We start from the raw sequence: 22,974 nt of genomic DNA on the forward strand, positions 1-22,974 counted from the left end.
ATGTCTAATCAGGAGCTACTGCCCTTGAAGAAGAAAAGCATCCTGGAACATGAGGGCTTGTTAAAAATGGTTTACTGTGAATCACTTTAATTAGAGATTGAGGGAACCTTTCTCATTATAATAGTAAAAAAAAAAAAAATCATACCCACTGCTTCGAAAATTCCTCCTGCACAAATAAAGGACCTCACACTTTGAGCTTGCCCATTAAAATTAAAACTCACTTTAACTAGAGCTGAGGCATGTTACTAACTGCTGAGGGATAGAAGTGATAGGCAACTAACCAATAGGAACTATGTAATCATGTAGTTGGAAGTGTATAAATACTTTGAAGTTCTTTTGTATGGTATGCTAGCTTTGTGGAATTACCCTCTAGCACCCCTCTTTGCACAAATATGGAATAAACTGATAGCTCTGTCTGGGAGATTGGCCTTTTGCATACGGGGTAACGACCACTTGTCTGAAGGGCAACAGCAGGGCGCCCAGCCCTGCCCTTGCCCCGTTCCTCTCCCTATCCCTGCTCCTGCCCCTGCCTCTGCCCCTGCCACTGCCTCGACCTCGCTTCTACCTGTCCATCCCCCTCTCCCTGCCAGTGCTTGTGTCCCTGTCCCTGCCTTGCCCTTAACCCTGCTCCTGCCCAGCCCTTTCCATAGCCCTGCCTGACTCTGTTCCTGTCCCTGCCCTTCCCACTGCCCCTGCCACTCCACCATCCCTGCCCTCGGCTCTGCTCTGTTCCTTTATTTAGCCCTTCACTGCCCCTTGCTCTTGCACCTGCCTCTTCCCCATCCCTGTCCCTGCCTCTACCCCTGCTCCAGCCCATTGCTCCTCACCCCCTGCCCTGCACTGGCCTTGTCCCTGCCCCTGCCTCCTCCCCTGCCCTGTCCCTGGTCATGCCAGTACACATGCCTCCTCCCCTGCCCCCTCAGTGCTCACACCCTTACCTCTTTTCAGAACCACTTTTGAGTTCAAATTTGGGACCTGCTCCCCTGGGAGACCTGGATGGAGCCAGCACAGGGGCTGGTGGGTGGCTGGAGCCCTGGGCACAGTCGCAGGGACAAATTCAGCTGCTGGAGACAGAGGATGGAGCTGCTGCCTGCAGCCTCCCGGCTCAGTCCTGCCGCCTCCCGTCAGCATCTCCCTCCTGCACAGCGTGAAGAGGGGCCCTGTATAATGGGTAGCACCCAGGTAGCCCCAGCTATTCAGCCTCTTATTCTACACTGCTGTTGGGCTGAAGAGCTGGCATTTCCTAAAACCAGAGTGGGTTTCAGCATGCCCCAGAGACACTGTTTGCTTTTTGGGGTGCCCCAGGGCCATTTGCTTTCCCTCCCGATTCCTGTTTGCTTTCGAGTCCCCTCACAACCCCTTCATGTGCCTCTTGGTGCCTCCCGGAGACCGCACTCACTCTTCAGCCATGTCCCTTACCCACCTTCACCCCGCTTCCAAACAGACCACACAAGAGTTGTTCAAAACTTGCAGGGTTTATTATGCTCCTTGACATGCCACGCAGCCAGCAGCCCAGAGCCGCCCTGCTGCTGGGTGCCCCCACTGTGGCTGGAGGTGCAGGGCTGCTGCACGGAGCGGCTCAGTACGGGGGGCTGAGCGGGGCTTGGATTAACAACCCCCCCCGAAGCGCTAATAGCAGTGCAGTAAGGCAAAAGTTTTAATTGTCCAGAAAGAAAGAAGAGCTGTTTACATAACCGCCTGGGCACACTGGTCTCTCAGTTGCTCTGCACCAGGTGCTGTTTGATGCTGTCAGATTCCCAGCCCTTGGGATTTTTCCTGGGATCACTGGGGAAGCTGGCTGCCCACTGCCCCGCCACCAGTGAGAGGGCTTCCACACTGTGGTTACTGCTTCTCAGTGCCTCCACGCAACCAGCAGAGCAAGAAGCCAGTCTGGCAGATTCACCCCAGTGGGTCACGTTCAAAGGGTCAGCGGTGGCAGCAGCTCTGAAGTCAGCAGGTCTGAGCACGGACAGAGGGGACCCACGGGGGAACCAAGGGGTAGTGCTTTAACAGAGCCCCCCGCACACAGCCACAAGACACCATCACTACTTGCAAGAGGGTAACATGGGGAAGTGCACATCCCAGTGTTAAGTGGCTGTGGAACAGCTGGAGCCCAACAACTCCACGACAGTGGCGGCTGAGGCTCCTTCTGGATTTGGTCTGGGGCCTTAAACAGGCGATTTTGACACCTCTTTGTCCCTAGCCCAGGCAGGCAGCTTGCTCATTCCACATCCAGGCTGCTGTCCTAAGCGATCACAACAGTACAGTGTAAGCCCTGCACTGCCAAGCTTTGTTACCCTACAGAAACCAGGCGTAGTTGGGAGTCTATCTCCACAGCAGTGTTCCTTCTGAGACCCCTGTAACGCCTCCGTACAGCTCCTGACTCGAAAGTGTCTGTGTTGCTTCAGTGGGATACAGCAGTTACCAGGCACCCGCTCTGTTCCTGCTTTCACCCCAATTCCAGTTCTTACTAGCGTTTGACTGTCAAGATTATTATCTGTGGCAGCAGCATCAGCTGTCCTCCTTCCACCAGGTCATTCATCCTTGGTCACCCACTTTTTTCACAAGCACCCACTGTGCCTGAGCACATACAATTTTCCAGATCCCACAAGAGTAGGAGAACCAAGAAATGGCATCTGCAGCCAGGGCTCAGGCACCAGGTACCCAGAGATTGCCTTGTGCCAAGCAGGAGTATTACTGGTCAAAGCAGTGAAGGGGAAATTCCCAGGAGAAGCAGACATCTCCAAGAAGCAGTGATAGTAAAGTTTATGGTCTGAGCTCTTTCTGGGCCAGAGATTCAGCCCCGGTTTTAGCTCAGACGCTCTCTCCAGTTCCTGCCGGACTGCCCAGAGTTGATGGCTGAGGTCGCAGTGAAAAGCACAGCTGAGGGAAGAAGGGAGATCCTCCAGTGGAGGCACTGCAGCTCCTACTACTTGTAGCTCTTACAGTCTCTGCACTGAGCCCACAGCTCAGGAGGGTATTCCCAGAAGAATCTCAGCCCTTTCTTTCAGTAGGTATCATTCCCAAAGTCAGATCTCATTCAGGGAGCCTTCCTTACCCACCCCACATACCCCAAGCTTTGTATGTTCCTTAGAGTGGTCCATGTCCCAGGGAATGGTGGGCACAATCCTTATTTCAAAACAAGCATGGCCTCTGTCCCATCTTGCCTTGTCAAATGGAGTCCGTGAGTGAGGTAGTACTCCCGCCGGAGAAAGGCATAGAAATAATCCGAGACGAGCAGGATCTGCGGAAGTGAGATGTGCAGACACATCAGTGATGCTTCAGAACATGGAATAAAAAGGAATATGTGTTTGTGACAGACCCTGAAGGGGTTTAAGAAGTTCTTAGGCTGTTCGTCACGCTTTGCGAGAGGAGACACTGATCCTCTGAACACTCCTTGTCCACTGCCTTGTAGTATTAAGCCAAGGGAGACAAACTAATCTATTTGTTGTGCAACCAGTGTGTTCTCACAGACATCTACACTAAGGAGACAGTAGCTTCATGAACTGGCCAAAATAAATGACACTGGCAGGTCCACCTGTGCCAGAGCTTTACAGACCATCTCAGCCTCACCCACAGGACTCCTTCCATGCAAGCACTGTCATGCAGTTCAACCCAAATGCTGAAAGTGTGCTGCTGATTGCTGTTGAGCACTTTTCAATTGTGATTGTTTTTCAACTGCCATTTCTACTCACAAAGGGTAAGAAGCTTGCAGGCAGCAGAAGGAATACCATAGCCCCCCAGGTCAGCCTTAGCAAACAGAAGCTTTAGCAGTTTAACAAAATAATACTTACCAGGCTAAGGGGTGAAGAGAAGAGATGAAATGTCAAGACGGTGGCTTCACAGTACAACATGCGGGAGCAACACCAGACAAAAGCACTTTTTCCACCCCCATCACTCCTGCAACTCCTTCCTGCCCCTGTGCTGTCATGCCCCCTTTGTGGGGCAGCCAACCCTGTGTACACATTTGCACACTGTCTCCCGTTAAGTGGTGAACAGAGCTGGCTATTCCCCAGATCCTCCCCTGACCCAGGTCAGAGCATGCTGCCACACACACAGATGTCGTCACTGCCCCGTGTTGCTCAGGAAATGGGTGCACCTTAGGCTGGTATCGCCACCGGCCACGTTGTAGTGTGAAATCACAACTGAAGTGCCTTCCAGAAAACCACAGTGAGCATGGAAACCTGACGTGGAAGTCACAAGGTCCCTCCCCTCCTGAGCCCCGCTTTGGTTGTATCGAGGCACCACAGCATGACTGCTCCCTTGCCTAAAAGCACTGAGAATGCAAGAGTGGGTGTCAGTGGTTTTTCTAAAACAGTCACCTTGGGCAAGCTGCTTCTGCAGGGGCAGTCTGGGCTGCTGTATGCACAGGCAGTGACCCGCTGGCTCAGCAGAGCCGTCTGTCATTTAGCCTCTTGTAGTGCAGCCCTTCCCAGGAACGCTGACCTCCTCCAACTGTAACATCACAATGTATGCATCACATAACTAGAGTGGAAAACCTTTTCAGTGCCAGATCAAGCTAGTAATTATTGTCCTAACGTCCAGATGCCCCTCAATGCATAGCTCTGGCACAATGCCTCACCTGAAGTATTTGCAGTGCTAAGCTAAGGGCATGGGGGGGAGGAGAGTCAGGCTGCTAGCCAGAGCCTGCTTGGGTTACCTTTAAATACAGCTGCTGCAGAGAAGGTTCAGCGGCAGGACAGGAGGACAAGGAGGACTGGGTGGGGGAAAGAGAAAGAGGGCTGCAGACTGCTGAGGTCAGAGGAGAAAGCGCAAAGGAGAACAGATGGAGAAGGGTAGATGTGCCCAGGGAGAGTGAAAACAGGCATGTTTATTCTGTCCGCTTGTTTTGCTGAACACCATGGCTGACTACTAACACCAATATGGTTGATTTTACTTTTAAAATGAACTTCTCTGCAGGTATCTTAATGGGAAAAGAAAGAGCTGAGGTTAGTGGGGATGAGAGCTAGTTCTTTCTCACAAGGAAATCAAAAAGCAGATTTTTGCTGTCTGCATTTACACAGAGCACAAGACCTTGCAGGAGCTGCTATGACTTTCTCAGGTAGAAAATAAAATCTTCTTAGAATATCAACACCTGTCATCTCTAACTAAAGTTTTACTATTCCTTTCATTCCATAACAAGACATATAGTTAGAGAGCTAATGAACCACTCACCATTTCCTATAAGCCCTTCTTAGTAGTATATCTATACTCCCTCAACCCACACATTTCACAGAGTCTCTTTTTGCTTTCACAGAATGGGTGTTTGTCCCCATTTATCAAGGGGGTGGGGGATGTACGAGAAGGTGATTTTCAGCCCCTGGCAAAACTGCTCCTCTAGTTTTAGGAAAAGAAGACAAACATAAATGGCCGAGGTACATTCAAAATAAAGGCAACTTTAACATGAAATGAACGTTCTGCTCACCCACATGTGAAACTGTCCCAGGGCTTAGGGACATACGAAACAGCACAGAGAAGAGGAAGGGCTTAGAAAATGTTGTAGCAACTGTGTACCTTGAATCCCATCCTCCAGGGGTGCTAGGCTCTGTTTTCCCTAAGTCTAATGAAAGTCATGTATCTAGAACAGCCTTGAGAGAAGCAGGGAAAGCAAGCCTGGGACCCTGCATGTGCCCACAACCCTATGTTTTAGTGAGGTACAATGCTCAGAAAAATTGGTGTCATGTCCCCATGCATGGGCAGTTCTCATCTGCCTGTTGTCTGGCCCCACTGCTGCTGCTCCATGTTTTTTTCCATTTCTTCTTTTAGCTCACCTTCTCCATTCACGTGTGCTCTTAGTCTTGCCATACTGAGATGCTTTTCCTCTGCTATCAAGCAACAGACCACATAACTCGCAGTACAGTCTAGCTGGATTGTTAAGCTATGGTTCAAATACTGACAGAAGGTGAGGACTAGGCAGATTTCATCTGGAGCAAGGAGAGGCAGGAAGCTGCCATGCGGGACTACGCAGGATGCAAAGAGCCAGACCCATCCTGCAGAATTCACTGTTGCTGACAGGACACTCGATCCAGTGACCTACCCAAAGTGCAGCCTTGTTTGCCTTGCTCTACTAACCTGCCCTATGTTGAAAGTCAACGTGATGGCATAATAAAAATTGGAGTTGGCACTTCCTGCATAAATCCATAGATGCCACAGGACGGGGAACAGGAGGGAGCAGACAATGAGCACACATGAGAGGATGAAGATGTTCCGGAGGACTGCAAAAGAAAACCAAGCTGTTAAAATGATGCATTATTGAGCAGCCATGCTCACGCAACCAGCAATGGTATTTAGGGTCTGTGCAGTGGGGGAGAGGCACTTGCCAACACATACTTCTCTCCAATAATCTTTCACAATCCACTTTAATAATTTCCTGGCTAGCTTTTGTAAGAAATCTACCATATTTCCCTTTAAAAGAAATATTTCTGCCTTTGTTTGAGTGTGAAATCCTCATTTGTAGCTCCTTCCTTCTAGGTCCTGCTTCCAAACACTCTTCCTTGGAGGACTTTGGCTTCTTGGTGTCTACACAACAGTAACTAGCAGTTTTGAGAAGGGCCTTCCCACCAGCATCACGATTCAGAGAGCAGAGCATGCCATTCCCTAGCCTCACCAAGCTGATGACAAAGGAAAAAAAATGAACCTGTGGGCCATAGGAAAAGAGATACTTCCTCAGGAGGTAGTAAGGAAATGAAAGCACCATAAAAGGAAGAAACTCATATAGGCCAAATGTGTTGACAAACACAGGACCTCAGGAGGTGCAAGTGTGGCCAGAATCCGTTAGACTGTGTGGGTATGTCAGACAGACAAAAACCAGGCACAACTTTGTCTAAAAGAGCTAGGAACAACTAGGCCAGAAAAGATTTTGTTTTCTGTGAACTATTCATGCCTGTTCTTTGGCAGCAGTATTACAATTTATCCCCGCTCTTGTGTTGCTGTGCTTGGTTATAGATCAGCCAATGTCCCTGAAGGTAACTGAAAGACTCCTGATCATTCTGCGGCTGAAGGGAGCTTTCTGACATTTTAAGAGCATTGTCACATCCAAACCTGTTCACACCTATCTTTGTATACTTGCTCAGTATGTCTATACAACCACTGTGGGGTGGGAGCATGTGACAGATGACTGTCCCTGTCACTGGTCACAGTGCCCTTATCTGCATGCTTGGAATGTGCAACTGAACAACGCTGAATTGGGATTTCTCAGAAGTACATCACCTGCTATGGCTGTGATATGCTTAGGGCTAGCCCGGGGCCTCCTGCCCTGTTTCATCACAGCTACTTTGGCCTCAGATTTCCTTAGTCTAAAACTAATAGAGTAGATGGTCTCCAAATGTCTTAACTCCTGATTATGTCGTCTGACATAAGGCAGGCTAGCTGTCCATAAACATACTTGCCCTGGGTTAGAGAATACTGCAGTAAAAGGCCCAGATAACCTGTCAGGGTGGTCAAAGCAGCTGGTTTAAGCAAGAAACACCAGGAAAAACACGGCACTCCCAAATATAGAAGGTTCCAAGCATAGTAGGTTCTAGAGACTCAGTTTGAAAATCATCAGGAAGCTGTCTGGTAATTTAAAGACCTAAAGAGGTTCTTTATGAAGCATTTAAGAAAAATAGGACAATTGCTTGGAGTAATTCAGTTACTTTCACTCTAAGCAAACAAGCAGACGTGAAATGAAGAACCACTGCAAGGTGTAGGATTTTAAGGCCGGGGGACTCACCAATTTCAGGAGCAGTGTTCAAATTACACAGCCTTAAGTGGGAGCGAAGCACCTGAAGGATGGATGTACTTTAAATAAGCCACATCCCGTGTGCAGGACTGTAAAAGGTTCTTACAAAAAAGTTAATCTTCAGAACAACTTGGAGAGAAGGGGAAGATAAGGTACAATTGAAACTTCCCTCCTTGACCAATTTCAACTCTAGTCCTAAAGACACGTTAGAGACTGCATCACCAGAAAAATAAAGTCTCCTTCCAGACACCCCAAGGAGGCCACAACAGCCTGGGGACATAGGCCTGGTTTGGTTTAGTGCTGACAATTACTGGACAGGCCCTTTCCTATTCCAGATAAGCAACAAACACACACAAAGAACTTACATCTGTAAAGGTGGCTCCAGACTGGAAGGAAGGCCATGTACAGTGCAATGTCTCCCACAGTGGGATAGGACTTGAAGATAGAAATTATTGCAATCTGGACAAACATGAAGAACATAGGGTGTTCCCTAGAAGGGAAAAGACACGAAGGATAAGATGATGCAGTAGGGCTTCTGGAAACTATAAACAAACAGAATCATAGAAGTGAAAATATCAGCAAGGGCACAAATGTACTGTAGGATAGGCTCAAAGAGGCTCTCATACCCCTGTTCTCTCCAAACAAGCCTCTGAGTGCTGGGTGGCAGAGACTGAGCTGCTCTTCAGAGAAGCAGTGTAAGGGGATGCACATCTACTCACTGCCCTCACACAGAAACTTCGTGCCTCAGCTCAACATACATTTATACAGTTGGTCATCTGGGCTCTGTCTTATTCACTGAAAAGCAATCAGCACCTCCTCTCTGAAAGTTATTTGGAGAAGCCCATGGTTATCCCTCTGGTATGTCAAGATGTCTGTATGCATTCCAACTCAACAGGATAAGCTCACTGAGAATCCAGGCATGTTAATAAGTGTTTTTATCAGAAGGAATGGTAATGTTGTCAGTGCAGTCTGCTAAGAATGTCCCCAGGTTTTCACTTTTTTTCTGACAATAAAGAACCTGAAGTTCCAGCCAAGAGTTCTTCCTTTCTGACTACACTGGCTTATGTTGGCAGGGAGCTTGCACCTCTATAGCCTAAATTTCTGCTCTCTCTTTTGATGCCTGTAACACATCTGTTGCACAGCAGAGCCCAATTCACTCTATTTAAAGGAAATAAAGATTGACATTTTTGGAAATAAGGAGGATAGGCCCTGTTAAAAAATCTATCTTTTTCAGGTTCAAACATCCAGACATCTGACACCAGTCTTATAAGCTTCCATCAGACAACTGAGAGTAAAAACACTAGCAGAGAAACGTACTTACTTTAGCTTTATTGCCAAGGGAATGGTGTAGAAGAACACATTGATTTGAAACACGCATATGAAGAAAAGACTGAAATGTTCAAACATCTCTGCAAAGAAGTACCAGAAAAGGCCAATATTGGGTGTCAGATCTGGAACGGAAAGGCTGAAATTTGAAAAGAAAAGTCAAGGTAACATTTTTAAAAGGCTGTTTTTCACTGCCCTGCTTCTGTTACATTAATTAAGCATTCTGTGCTACTGGATGGAGGACCTATATTTTAAATATGTGGAAGAGAAACCAAAGGGGTAAAAACCTGGAGAGAAAAGAGACTAATTCTTCCCTATGCCTCAGAAGGATTTAGACTGTTCCCAAGGAGACATTTCTCCAGAGACAAAAATTTCACAGCCATGGTAGCTCAATGATCAAATCAATTTCCAGTCAACTCAGTGGAAAACATCTCCTATCTTCTCTAATTCTTGGTGTTACTTAATTAACAGAATGCCTGCTCTCACACTATTTCTTGCATTGCCACTAAAATCACAGATCACATACTCCTTAGGACAGGGAGTGGGGCAGCTGTGTGAGATGCACAAGAAACAACATGGTGGGGGCTAGACAGAAAAAACAGTAAGAGTGCTTATACTTACATAAACCCGTAAACAGATGGGATGAAATCCCAGGAGTTGAGGAGGAAGAAGGAGAGGCAGATGATCACCACCAGGCTGCACAGGTACAGAGCTGTATACTGCATGGTGTAGAGCCAGAAGCTTTTACTTTTCAGCTTTATTGGTATGAACTGACGCTGAAAATGAAATACAAGCAGGCAGTTATCCCTCATCAGGTGGAAAGCCACAAGAAAGCCTCAGTGTTCAGAACATAATTTTAAAGTGATGAAAGAAAGCAAACATTGGCACTATGGCACTGAAAAGAGCTGCTCTCAAGCACAATTTGCTTGATGTTCTTCACCCTGGCCAATTAAGTAATATACACTGCACATAATTCCAGAACTGTGCCTGAAAATACAGTAGCTAAGCTGGTCGTTTCTGCTCACAGCAAGTCAAATCTCATGCCCTCAATTAAGATTTACACAACCCCTCTCACAGCTACACTTGCATCTTAGATGTTTACAATACTGTACTGCTGCCTGCCTTCTACTGCTTGAACCCACATCAGCTGAGTGACCGAGCGCCCCGTAATGCCAGGCCTCCACCACATGGACTGGCACTCAAGCTCTGCTGAAAGCAGGGAAAGAGAGCACCCAGTGGGTTCCTAAACACAAAGGATCCCCTCTAAAAGGTTGCTGCCTCAAAGACAACTGCTGCAGTCCTGCCACTGTAGCATGTCCTGAGAGGTCAACCACAGGTCCTTGTCCCACAGGTAAGGATATCTCACTCCAAGAGGTCCCCCGACTGCATTTGTAGAGACAAATACACACAGAGAGACAAACACCTTTGGGAATTGCTCAGAGTTCTGCAGCTCCAAGTCAGTGATACAGTTTTTCCATTTGTTACTAGGGTTTACACTGGCAGGAGATGTACAGAGAGGTGGCTCTAAGTGATGTGGGCTCTGTGTAAAGCATGCTCTGTTTTCTCATAGTGTGTTTAACGCTTCTTGCTGGGAACAATGTAAGCAAGATTACCAAGGATTTTTGGCAGGACAGATCATAAAGAGCTGGAGAAAAGCTATTACATTCTATACAAAGAATGTAGGAAAGTTAATTTACAGATCTGGATAAAAGAACACACACTAGCATGATCCCCTTTACAAGCTGCAAATTAGGCATTTACATATCAAAGCACCTGTTGCTTGTGAATACAATGCTCATACTTTACTGCCACTTTACTTTGATTAAAGTTAAAAGAGAACAAATGAGACCAAAATATAAGATACATCAAGTAAATGCTCCTAAAAATTATCAAACTGAAAAAGTAACACTGAGTCTGTAGAAGTTTTTCTGTATTATTGCAAAGAGCAATAATAATAAAATTTCTGAAAAAAAATAAGAGACATTAATGTCAGATAGTCAGGGAAAGAAAATGGACTAAACTGACTCTCCACTCCCTTTTGAAGATCAGAGATTTGAGAATAGGCTGTAATGAACCTGTAGTTAAGATTAGTTATAAAAATCATGAGGGAGACAGGACACAAGTAAACAAGAAAATCTGGTGAAACACGCAACAGTAGGACTTCCAAAATGACAAAATAATAAAAATGATCACCAAGTGATCTGTAAATTGGGGTAAGAGTCCTCTGCTGGCAATCAGCCTCACTTTGTTCCCACATCAGAATAAGACTAGCAAACGATCAGTTTTCATTAAGTGTATTATAATTTGGACTCTCAGTTAAGTCACTGTTTACAATATCAGCACAAGAGCTAAGAGAGGGACCAGTGGGAAGCATGCAGGCAAACCAGTGATTAATCTGCTCACTAGCAAAGAGCTGCCTCAGCCTTAAACCCCACCCTGCCTGCAGATGTGCCTACCAGCCTACTGCTGCGCTAGCTTTGCCTGGAGCAGTGGCTGTCTGTTGTGGCACTGTGTACCCATGAACGATCAAGGTCAGCCCTACAGGAATTCAAGGGTCCTTTTAATGGGGAAGGAAAAAGGCCAAGGGCAACCAGCAACTTTCACAAGCACGTGTCTTTTGCTATTAAACTCCAAATCAGCTTTTCCAAGTTTGAGTGATTCACACATACAGCTCCTCATTCAAACACAGCTCAGTGATCCATGTCAGTGCAAAAGAATTTCTTCAGGTCTAAAATCCTCATTGCTATTCACACAACGCAAATAGAACTTATTTCAGGCAAGCTAAACATCAGTCAGTTCTGTAGATGACTTTCTCTCCCTTCTCTCTATGTACAGGCATCCCCATTAAGGCTTCAATCTTTCCACGGCTTGAGGAGAGTCACTTTTTCTGAAACTTGCCAGACTCCCCTCTCAACAGCTAAGGACTGTCCCTGCACAGCCACAAGACAATAACAGGTACCAACAGTTGGAAATCATCTACCTGTAGAAGGTAAAGGAGTGCTGGAGCAAACAATGTGAGAGGGTAGAGTGACTGGTATGTTGCTAAGGCCAGGAACACAGCACTGAGGAAGGCACTACCTGCAAAGAAAATGAAAATGTTCATTTGTAAGGAGCATTTAATATATACAGCCCTACAGGCAGGAAGTCCACATGGGAAGAAATGCATAACCCTCTGCAGAGGCTTTACAAATATCAGACGACCACTTAAAGGTGTTTTTAGCAGAATGTGTCCTGGAGTCTCCTTTTCTTCACTACATTTTGAACAGAGAATGACTCATACCAAGGTGATTCTCTCACAAGAAAGAACCGCTGACTGGTTTCTATCTCCTATCATTCACATACAGAAAGAGATTCACGAAATTCAGTCTATGTATAGACTGCTGCTGTTTATGCATGGGAATGCATTCACTTAAGCCATACCCACATGAAACAACTGTTAAAGTCATACTGGTCTGGCTGGATAACCTCATCACCAGAATGTGTCAGGGTTCTCAGCAAAGCTCTGTGAAAGAGAGTAAGTGAAAGTCTGTGGCTGAAGGAATGAAGTGGCATTAGCCCTACTTTACAGATACCAAAACTGAGGCATATAAAAGATTAGCACAGATTTTTCAAGTGGTCTTAAAAACATGAATGACTTTATTGAGGAAGCTTTATTTGACATGTCTCAGGTTGAGCTAAGTGCTGACCATTCACATTGCCCAACTACCAACACCAGAAATTAAGTCCAAAATGTCTCAGGTTAAACAATAAAAATACAAGCACCCAGTGCAGTAGCCTGGTTATAGCTTTCAGTCTTATGTTGCTGAATGGAAGCCACGTGTAAAAGTACAGCTTAGATAGCAATAATCCTGACTCAGTGCATTGGAGTAATTGTCAGCTTACCAACATCACTCAGTAAGCTCCATTCTGCCTCTACCTTACCCGGTGATGAGCTTTCTCCATTCTTCAACTACACTCTCCTAGACTGAAACCTCCCTACCCTCTATTTTATCGAGTGTTCAATTCTGCACAGATCCAAAGAATTGGTACCCAAAAATCATAATCTGATATCCTCTCTTTGCCCACTTTAAATCCTAGAGGCTGCCACACTCCCAATCAGGGAGAAAACACAGGGAACAGGCACTGCAGCTTTGTCTATGACTGAACAGTTTAACTAAATGGACCCCACACATTTGCTTTTAAACAAAACCCCTCCTACTCAATTAGTCAATAATTGAAGGAAAACTTTATTTTGGAAACACTGATAAAACCAATCTATGTCAGCTTTCTTCATAATGTCTGGGTCTGGGCACTGCTGGAGACAAGAGATGACACTGACCTTTCCTCTGATGCAGTAGAGAACTACTAAAACTTATGTAACTAGTACAAATCACACAGGCTAAAAGACTTTAGCACTGGGGAGTCATAAAAGAAACAGAAACCTGGCACTATGCACAAAATGAATGAAATGGCTATTCTGTCATAATCTATTCAACTGTGTCTGTACAAGTCTTTGGTTACTGCTTCTGCTTCCCCAAAGCTCAATTAGCCAATTTCAAACCAAATTTACCACTGTGAGTGAGAGCCAAATAATAGCTGTAGGCAACTGCTTGCTTTTGAATACAAGTTCAGAGACACACTTTGAAAATAAATTTGCACTTTAAGTGCATATTCATGTACAAAAGAAAAAGCAGCACAACATTATTTCCTCCAACACACAGACACGCATTTTCATAAACAGAAAACTATTTGATGTCATCCAGGAAAAGGAGTCAGTTTTTAGAGATTAAACTTCTAGGTACACTGATGTCGAACTAAGTTTTGACTTGACTATAAAGCCTCTTGATCTAGTGATTTCAGGCAGAACTTTGACCTTGCTCCAGTCCCGTTTCTGCTGTGTTTCACTGAGATCTTTGTATCAGTCATATCTGCAAAGTTCCACCTTGATCTAATTTCTGCTACTTTTCTGAACTTTCTGTAAAGTCATAAAGAACCATTTCCAATTCATTCATTACCTTTTATTGTAGCTAAAATGAAAAATGCAATGACAGCATTGTTGATGGCGCAGGTGGACTTGGCCACACAAGACATCACAGTGTATGGGTTTAACAGATAGCTGAAAAAGAGCAAAGCTCAAGTTACATTCAAAAGAGACAGCATCTAATTACAGAGATGTTCAAGGGAAAAACAGATGCACTTTGACATTTCTTTTTGTTTATTAACATTTGATGGGATTCTCTCATCATCAAATTAACTCAGCTGAACAGGTTCTTCAGTCTGGAGCAAAAACCAGATCTTTGGATTGTAGCCTGGGACACAGTGGCCACAGGGAGCACAATGGAGAAAAAGAGACAGTTTGGAAGATGTCTAAAATGCAAGTTCTATCCTAGAAAATTACGACCAAAACTGTTTCCTGCTTTGCAGAAACACTGTGCATTTATTCACTCAGACCCAGAATTATTGGGCCCAAAGTAAACACTTTTAGCTACTCACATCTACTGGCTCTGAAGTAGTAATAAAACCAAGACAGCAAGGTGGAAACAAATCCTGAGGCGTTAGCAGAGTTTTCCCCAATCCAACTGTACATGTGCAAGCCTGCTATGGCAGAGCAGTCATTGATGCTCACCATGGCATGATCTGAGCACAAAACCTGCCAGCTATGAAAATCTGGCATATTTTAATTGGAATTATGGAAAGACAGGAAACTCTGAACACCTTTACCTTCCAGAATGCAGCCACAGTTCCAGTTAGTAAGAATGCTAGCTCTGTTGGGAAATGAGAATTACAATAAACTCATTTAACTAGGTTCAAAGGACAGAAAAATGTTTGGAAGGATCACCAATACAGTAAGCAAGACAATGTACAGATCAACCTTGCTAGTAACTAAATCAACCATCCGAGTGAGTGGACAGGGCTGATGTTTTCCTAATTGTCTCTTTATATTTTTCCTACTTCTTTGAGTCCCAGACTGCCTTTTCTGTGTTTCCAGAGAGACAGCCCACAGCAGGATAGGTACAATTTAAGCCAACTTTGTTGTAGTAATGTGCATCAATGTCAAACACAAAACAGACTGCAATTTACCAACTCTACCCTTTCTCATCCTGGGAAATTTACCATTTTACAAAATTTTTACCAAAGTAAAAAAAATAACTTACCTAACAGAAAATTCTCTCTGACAGAATAATTAAGATAATAATTTATTCATGTCAAAAATCCAATGAAAAAAATAATTCTTTGACATTAAGTACCTTGCTTGTATGTTATTTATTTTAGCTGAAGCTTGCTGAGATAAAGAAGTGTTTAGTATACAGAGGAACACCAAGACATAATATTAAGATGACAACCTGAAAATATCTTTGAATTGTTATGAGCAATTCTGGGATATTCAAGTTGTGATACTCAGAAAACTTCTTGTCCAGCTGCTCAAAAATTCTCCTAACTTTTCTGAAAAGACACCTGAGACATTTGGGAGGCATAGAATCAATTTTTATAACATTAGCATACAGGCAAAATAAATGGGAATGTGATCTGCACAGACACATTCTTGCTAACCAAAATAATGACCTTATGCTGTTGAGCCTGTCTTAGAGGGCCTGAGTGAATTTACTTGTTGACAACAAACATTTGGAAAAGCATCTGCTTTTCTCTTTCACACTGAGTATTCAGGGCTGGGGCGATTTTTACATATAATAGGAAATGCAGCATTTCTGGGAGGCGGGGGAACAAAACCTTCAACAAACGTCAAAGGCCCAGATCAGACAAATAAAACCCTAAGGGGGATGAGGAACCAAAGCAGCCTACTGCAGCCTACAAGAAGCAATACTTACAATAGTGCTACCTTGAGGGGGATGTAGTGCATTTCCATGGGCGTCTGGATGAGTTCAGCCACATCTGGTGCATATTTATCCAGTTCTATTAGGAGCTTTTGCTTTTTGAACTGAACAAGGGAGAATGACCAAAGACTGTCAGATGAGGAAAGTCATTACTTCATATTACTCAGGATTTCCATTACTGTAAGACATATACAAGCCCCAGATGTGAGCCAAAACTCATGTTACGTGAGGCATAAAAACAGAACAAAACCCCCCTTTCTTCTTCCACATACTTAACAACTAAAGTGGAAGTCAGGAGAAAGCAGATAATCTTTACGTATTTGAACTTCCTTAATTACCTGTGTCTAGCTCTTGACACAGCTGACAGTGAATTCACCACACTACAGTTCAATACTTTCAATCTTCCTAAAGCCTGTCTGGATCTCCAATGAAAAGCTGACTTTAAAAACTTTTTGTTCAACATACAAGCCCCTGAGACACCAAGTCACAGAAATATGCAGTCTGTTATTTTGAAGATGGATACCTCTATGCTAAATCTCTGTTACGGACCCCAAATCTCTCTTTTAATCTATCTTGTTTTATGATGCTCTCTATGAAAACAAAAGAGAAATCTGATTTGTGAACCTACTGAACTATGTAAAGGTAAGACGGAAAGAGAGAGATGCTGGCAATAAATTCTCAATGAGCAAAGTAACTCACATGCAAGATTTTTGCATGTCTGCAGTTCTATAATGAGTTATTCCTTCAATCTCAGAGGACAAGGAACAAGCACATGGCTGGATGGGAGATCACACAGATGCTGTAGAAAATGCAGCCTCGCTGTTCATGCTGTTGCTGAATCACTGCCCCTCTAGAATCGCAGAGAGCACAGCATTGCTTACACAAAATGTTCTTTGAGCTACTTACAAGAGAGAGCTGGGAGGAATCACTCAACTCCAAATATATGTATTAATAATTTTAAGGGAACAAGTAACATTTGGTATCAGACTTTCACCTTGCTCACTGGAATGATTTATGTCACTTCAGCATCCTTGGAAGGTTTTAATCCTTCCTTCACAAATTTCCAGTCTGTGTATTAACTCATGCTGTGTGCAAACACAAACCCTGTTCAAGTTAAAACATTCCAGGCTCTAGCAACAAAATGTAAAGAAGATTGTAGCAGGAGCAGAGGTGAGAAAAGGGTGCTCAAGCCTTGCCAAATCCATAGTCCGGTTATTAAATTCTGCATACTGCAAACAGCCACAACTGAGGTGGGGTTTCAGTACACATTCTAAAACCTCACATCTCTTCTTGTGTACTGTGACTCTAGACTTGTCTGCATTTCACTGGCTACTGCATTCTCAAAAATTTCTCAATTCTTTATACTCCTTTCGGATCAAAGTATCTACACTGCTGTGATCATCATTCCAGTCCAGTGTGGCAGCTACAGACACTAATTTGCTTCATACTGCACAACAAAATTTAAAATACCTCAGTTGTTTACCACATTCAGTCCCCATGTTTATTGATCATCCAGATATGTTCAGATCTACTGCAACAAGGACTGGTTGACACTGAATCCTCCAGTGTGTGTTTTCTTTGGTACAAGATAATTACACTTGCTGGGAGAAGAGGACCAGCAACACTGGCAAGTCAGCTTACCACAACTTTGTTGAAGTCCTGAATGGCCAAGTAAAGGGCAACAGCAGTTAGCACATCCGTTATCTAAAAAAGGAAGGCATGGACAGATTGACTGTAAGCAAAATAAACAAATGGAGAAAAAGATATTGGACAGTACTGCAATGCTCAATAAGGACTCTGATCTGACTTAGCTCACAAGAAGAAAACGCAAGCTTTAAAAACACTAGATTGCTGATTTGTACACTGTACTCACACACTACCACTTAACCTTGAAGCTGAGCTGTATCAAGGATATTAATATTTGAGAAACAAGAGAATGGGGAATTAAGGGGAAGGAAATTGTTAATGGAAAGAAGTATATGAGGGTAACAGAAAGAATTGCTGGTCTAATTAGAGCACAGGCAACACTGGGACAGTGCCCAGCTGGCTAAACCCACCTGTCCATTAATCCAGCATGACAGTGCCTTAAGCTGTCCCAAACCTACCAGGCAGGAGTACAGTCATCTGAACAATCAGCACAAGCACAACACAGATGGCTGCGGCTCTGCAGGAGACCTGCCCAGCAGGGATCTGGAGAGAGAGGCTCCACCAGGTGGCATGTGCAGCCAGCTATATGATTTCTGTCCTTCTGAATTATGCAGAACTCAGATAATAGTTTACAAGAGACATTCTGAAGACTAACCCATTTGTGCTCTCCTTGCAGGCCTAGGGATTGGCAACAGGTTTTAATGAAAAACACTGCAATGTATGGATTAGGCTGGGGGACAATATATCCTGACCTGTAAGAGGTAACCTTTGGAATTTGAAACCAAATGCCAACTTCCCGTCCCTCTGTGGGGATATTTATCTAACCAAGAACTCACAAAAAGAAGGATTATGTACAACAACGTGGGTTTGTACAGGCAAAGCTGCCTTTCTAATTAAACTGTGAGCTCAGCAGGAATCTGAACTACAGGGAGGCTGAAGATCCCTGATTCTTGCAGAAGTAAAAGGAAAGTCACACTCAGCATTTCACAGAATGGGACCTTTCAAGAGGAGGCATTCCAGAAGCACTTACCATGAACACCAATTCTGCATACTCAATCAGGAAGTGAAAGAGATATATTATCAGTGGGGTCTAAAAGAGAGCAGAAGGGAAACCCATGTCAGACATTCTCCAGATAAAACAACTGGTGATTTGATGAGAAAAATGGAGTAGTATTGTGAAAGACTACAAAAGCTAATTTTCCTTAGCCTCTTCTACAACACTGTTACTTCAGAGCAAAGTTCACTTTACTCAAAGCACACTTGCTGGTCTTTGTCCTTGCAGAGTTCTCAATACACTTTATAAAAGACACCATCAACTTTGAAAATTACATTCTCCTCCAACTTTTCAATTCTTCTAGTACAGTGGTAGAGTTACAACAGAAAGCATATAAAGAACAGCCTTAGAAAATAATCTTTTCAGGTTGCTTGCAGGTACTTTTGAAAGTATTTCCTACATAGCTGGTTTCACTGTTTAGCCTGTTGTTTAGATGAATCTTTTATAAAGGAAAAAGAAGAAAATGTGTTAAAAACAATAAGCAGTAGGACTACAGTCCTATCATCCTCTTACTCCCACAGTTTTTCTCTTCTAGGGTAAGAGGAAGAGCATGTTTCTGAATTATTCCTATGATAGAAAACCTTAATCTGGAAGTAGTATATTTACATGGTGTAAATTCAGTCTTCAGTGTGATAAAAAATATTTCTTTTGAAATACTTTTAAAATAATGTGGTGGTATACATAACCATAAGAAAATATTTCACATTCTGATAAAAAAATGTGTTTAAGGAAGGAGAATTTATTAAAGAGAAACAAATTTTCAGAGGTATACAAAGTATCTGGCTCGCTCCTAGGTGACACTATGTATGAGTGTACATTCATATCAATAAGACCGCTCAAGGGCACAAAACCCCACAGGTGCATAAGGCTGGAGGAACAAGTGTTTTCAAGATGAAAAATAAATGTACTGCATGCCTGTGATAATGTTAATATTTCTGCAAACAAAGAAACTCAAGATGCTGCTCTCCAGTAAAATTATGTCCAGACTCCCAATGACACTGTCTCTCCCTGCTCCAGCTTCTGCTGACAGAAACATCTGGATTATAACAGAGTATGGTACTTATTACAGATTTCCCCTATTTCAGACTCTCCTTATGCAGTAACAAACATTACAATGTCTATCATCTGCACAGCAACAAGTTATGCTGTGATGAACTGTATTTCCTCATTGTGCTAGCCACTACATATACAACTATTGCATAGACAACTACACATCTGCAAGTTCTCTGAAGTTGTTAGGACAAGACAGGTCCCCAGCCTTTGCCAGTCCATGAACAGTAAGACTAAGAAACGTGCTACTTGAATATCACATTTAAAATGAAGTGTGCTTACCAACCTCATGAAAAATAGCTCCAGAATATGGCGAGACACCTAAATCCAGCAGCGCTAATCCTTCGACCACTGAAACATACAAAACACCTGCATTAGAATCTTGTAATGTGGGAAGAGAAAGATCTCATGATGGTAAAAATATAGTTTTAAAAACACCTGCACTCAAAAGAATCTTGCATTGAATCGCCATTTGAATGGGTGATACACAATCTCACAAAGCCAATAGCCAGCTAGAATCGATTGCTTTCTTACTTTTGCCATGGAAATTTCTTTAGTAACTGGTCAGTTGTAATCTGTTTAGTTCTTTCAGCTAAAAATTTCACAGCTGAAATGTTTTCCACTTAACCATACATAAAACACACGTATGATATTTACTGATTTTAAGACACCTATTATGTGATATGTGGTACCCATGCTGGAAAAATACCTAACTCTAGGAGGACAAATCATGAGATTATACAGAATTTGAACTATTTTACCTATGTAGAGAGACCTGAAATGTCCAAAACCACAACAAAAGAGCAGGAATGAATATATATTACCAGGCAAAGCTAAAAGTTTTATCTATTGTTGAAATTTCTGACATTTCGCAGCCTTAATTCAGATCCTTTGCAATAATGTAATTACAGCTTGCACTGCAATGCATATACACGTATTTCCATAGGTTCTCCACTTTCCTGAGCACAAAGGTTCCCTGAGGATTGAGCAGCATATGCAGTGAAAGAACCTATGGGAATTGGATCCATTTGTTCAGAGGGAAATGAGGCAGGAGGCTGCAGGTAGCAACAAGAGGTTCTCAATTCAGGGATATGCTGGAAAAGTAGACTCTGACACAAAGTTTCTGTATGATGACAGCCCAGACTTCTCAAACTGACCCTGCTTGTGCTCCTTACTATCTAGATGCCTACCTTGGTGCTCTAAGGTAAGATTTAGAAAGTATCCACTGCTGCAAGGGAATTTCTGGGAGCTGTATTTTGAAACTATGACATGTGAAGTGTTATACACTGGAGCAGATGCCTCAGGTCATCAATAGCACTCATGCTTTTGACCTTTATTACTCTGTGACACTGTTTTCTACCCCAAAACTGTAAATAATTTTACCTGCATCATAACTGGATATTATTTTTCTCAAAAGGCTGCTTTAAAATAAATTAAGGTTCCTAGCGCACTCAGATTGCAGAGATGAATGCTACCAAAACGCCTTGATTAATATGTACCTCAGTCTTCAGAAGAGAATTTGAATCATGTTGGTAACGTGTGGGGTCACAAAATGAACAAGGAAAATGAAACAGTGAACAGCTCTGCACAATCTGGGAACCAGGCAGTTGTGTTCTCACCATGAGACAGTGCCTGTACAGCTGCAGTGCAGTGAAAGCGACTCAAGCGAGGTTGCTGAAACTACATATTCCGTGCCAGATTTTGTCATTCTTCCAGTCTGCATACGGCTGTGACACAGTCGGTTGGTGTAAGTGCAGCCAGGCCAGCCGCACACATTGCTTAAACTCCCGCCTGCCCGCGGCCCTCCCGCCCCGCCGCTCTTCCCGCGGGGACAGCGGCCGCGGACCATTCCATACAGCTTTCTGTCGGGCCCAGGAGAGGGCAGGCCCGTCCCCAGCCCCTGCCCGCCCGCAGCCGCGCTCCCGGCCTTCTCCCCGCGGGCCTCGGCCCATTCAGCCGCGCCGGGGGAGCGGGGCCCCGGCTCGGGCTCGCCGGGCCTCACCTCGCTTCCAGGCGTTTAGCGGGGACGCCACCTCGACCCGCTCGGAGATGAAGGCGGCGAGGCTGGAGCGGTAAAGCACGGCTCGGACTGTCACGGCCACAAGGACCACCAGCACCAAGGGAGCCGCCATCCTCGCGGGCAAGTACCGGCCGCCGGCGGCTGTAGTTCCCGGGCGGCGCCGGAGAACGCGGCGCCAATGGCCCTGCCCGCCCGGGAGAACTACATGTCCCAGATTGCCCCGCGCCGCGCCGCCCCGCCGGCTTCCGCCGCCGCCTCCGCGCTATGGCGAGCGCGGAGGGGCGAACTGAGCCGGGGCGCGAAGGCCGCGGGCCCCAGCGCTCCTGGCGAGGGGGGGGGCGGCCGGGGTCCGGGGGCGCCCGTCTCGCTTCCCCTCTCCAGTCAGCTTTGCCCTCCTTCGCCGGCCAGCGCCTCCTGCTCAGGCAGAGTCTGGGCACGGGGCATGTCCCAGCCTTCGGTCTGGTCAGGGCCTTCTGCTTCCCACTTCCGCGCGTCGCCTCTCGTCCTCTCGCCTCTGGGGAGAGCCTGGCTCCGTCTCCCTCCTGCGGGCGGCCGTGCTGCCCCACGAAGCCATCTTTTTCCTGCGTGGCGCAGGCCTGGCGCCTTGGCCTCTCCCAGGAGCTGGTGCTCCAGCACCTGAGAGTCATGGCAGCCTGGCGATGAACTCGGGCAGAACCGCTACAAGGGATTCCTCCTCAGCTGCAGGACACTGCGTGTGCCCTTGAGTTTCGTCAGGCTCCTCTTGCCCATTTATCCAGCCTGTGGAGGTGTGGTGCCTCTGGATGGCAGCTCTAACCCCGAGCACGAGCTACTCACACGTCGCATTCACTTCTTTGCTCACCAGGTTGCCCAGCTGGAGCAGAGGCTGTCAGGCTGAGCCCAGCTGCACGCTCAGAAGTGGAGGATCAGTGGCTTTTGAGCAGCTGTTTGGAAAGCCTCTCAGACCGTTCTTTGTTTCATCAGGTATATACATACCCCTGTAGTCTTTGCCTGCATGTAGCTGCCACCACCCTTTTGGCTATGGTCAGAGTTACACAGCAGTTGTTGATGGCAGTGAGTGCTGGTGGCCTTGTACAATTCCAGAAGGCTGTTGGCTAACTGAGATTGTCAGTCTGTGTGGTTTCCACAGGACCATCAGCATCCAGAGCTTATGAGTTCTTGGGAGACACACACACTACCTTCCCAGCACATGCTTTCCTGATGTTTTCTGGTAACTGTTTCTCCAACCACATCCCTAGGTACCTGTACAGGCCATTCACACAAACTCTCACTGGACTGGTCTTTGCAATGCTTCTCTGGAGTGGAGACAAATGGAAGGAAGACCCAGTAGTCTCTTAAAAAAAAT

General features: G+C 45.0%; 1 protein-coding gene across 1 annotated transcript; it reads right to left on the reverse strand.

The window, feature by feature from the left end:
- Positions 1-1,456: 1,456 nt before the first annotated feature.
- Positions 1,457-21,800, reverse strand: PIGU (phosphatidylinositol glycan anchor biosynthesis class U). Its single transcript, XM_042801174.1, has 12 exons — positions 21,612-21,800; positions 19,896-19,960; positions 18,536-18,595; positions 17,500-17,562; positions 15,853-15,962; positions 14,041-14,141; positions 12,027-12,124; positions 9,668-9,822; positions 9,042-9,185; positions 8,086-8,210; positions 6,073-6,215; positions 1,457-3,244 (listed from the first exon to the last, which is right to left on the reverse strand). The coding sequence occupies exons 1-12, from the start codon at positions 21,739-21,741 to the stop codon at positions 3,131-3,133; spliced, it is 1,308 nt and encodes a 435-aa protein (XP_042657108.1). The 5' UTR covers positions 21,742-21,800; the 3' UTR covers positions 1,457-3,130.
- Between the last annotated feature and the right edge of the window lie 1,174 nt (positions 21,801-22,974).

Source organism: Tyto alba, unplaced genomic scaffold, assembly GCF_018691265.1.
Source record: "Tyto alba isolate M040663 unplaced genomic scaffold, T.alba_DEE_v4.0 Super-Scaffold_33, whole genome shotgun sequence".
Taxonomy (NCBI): domain Eukaryota; kingdom Metazoa; phylum Chordata; class Aves; order Strigiformes; family Tytonidae; genus Tyto; species Tyto alba.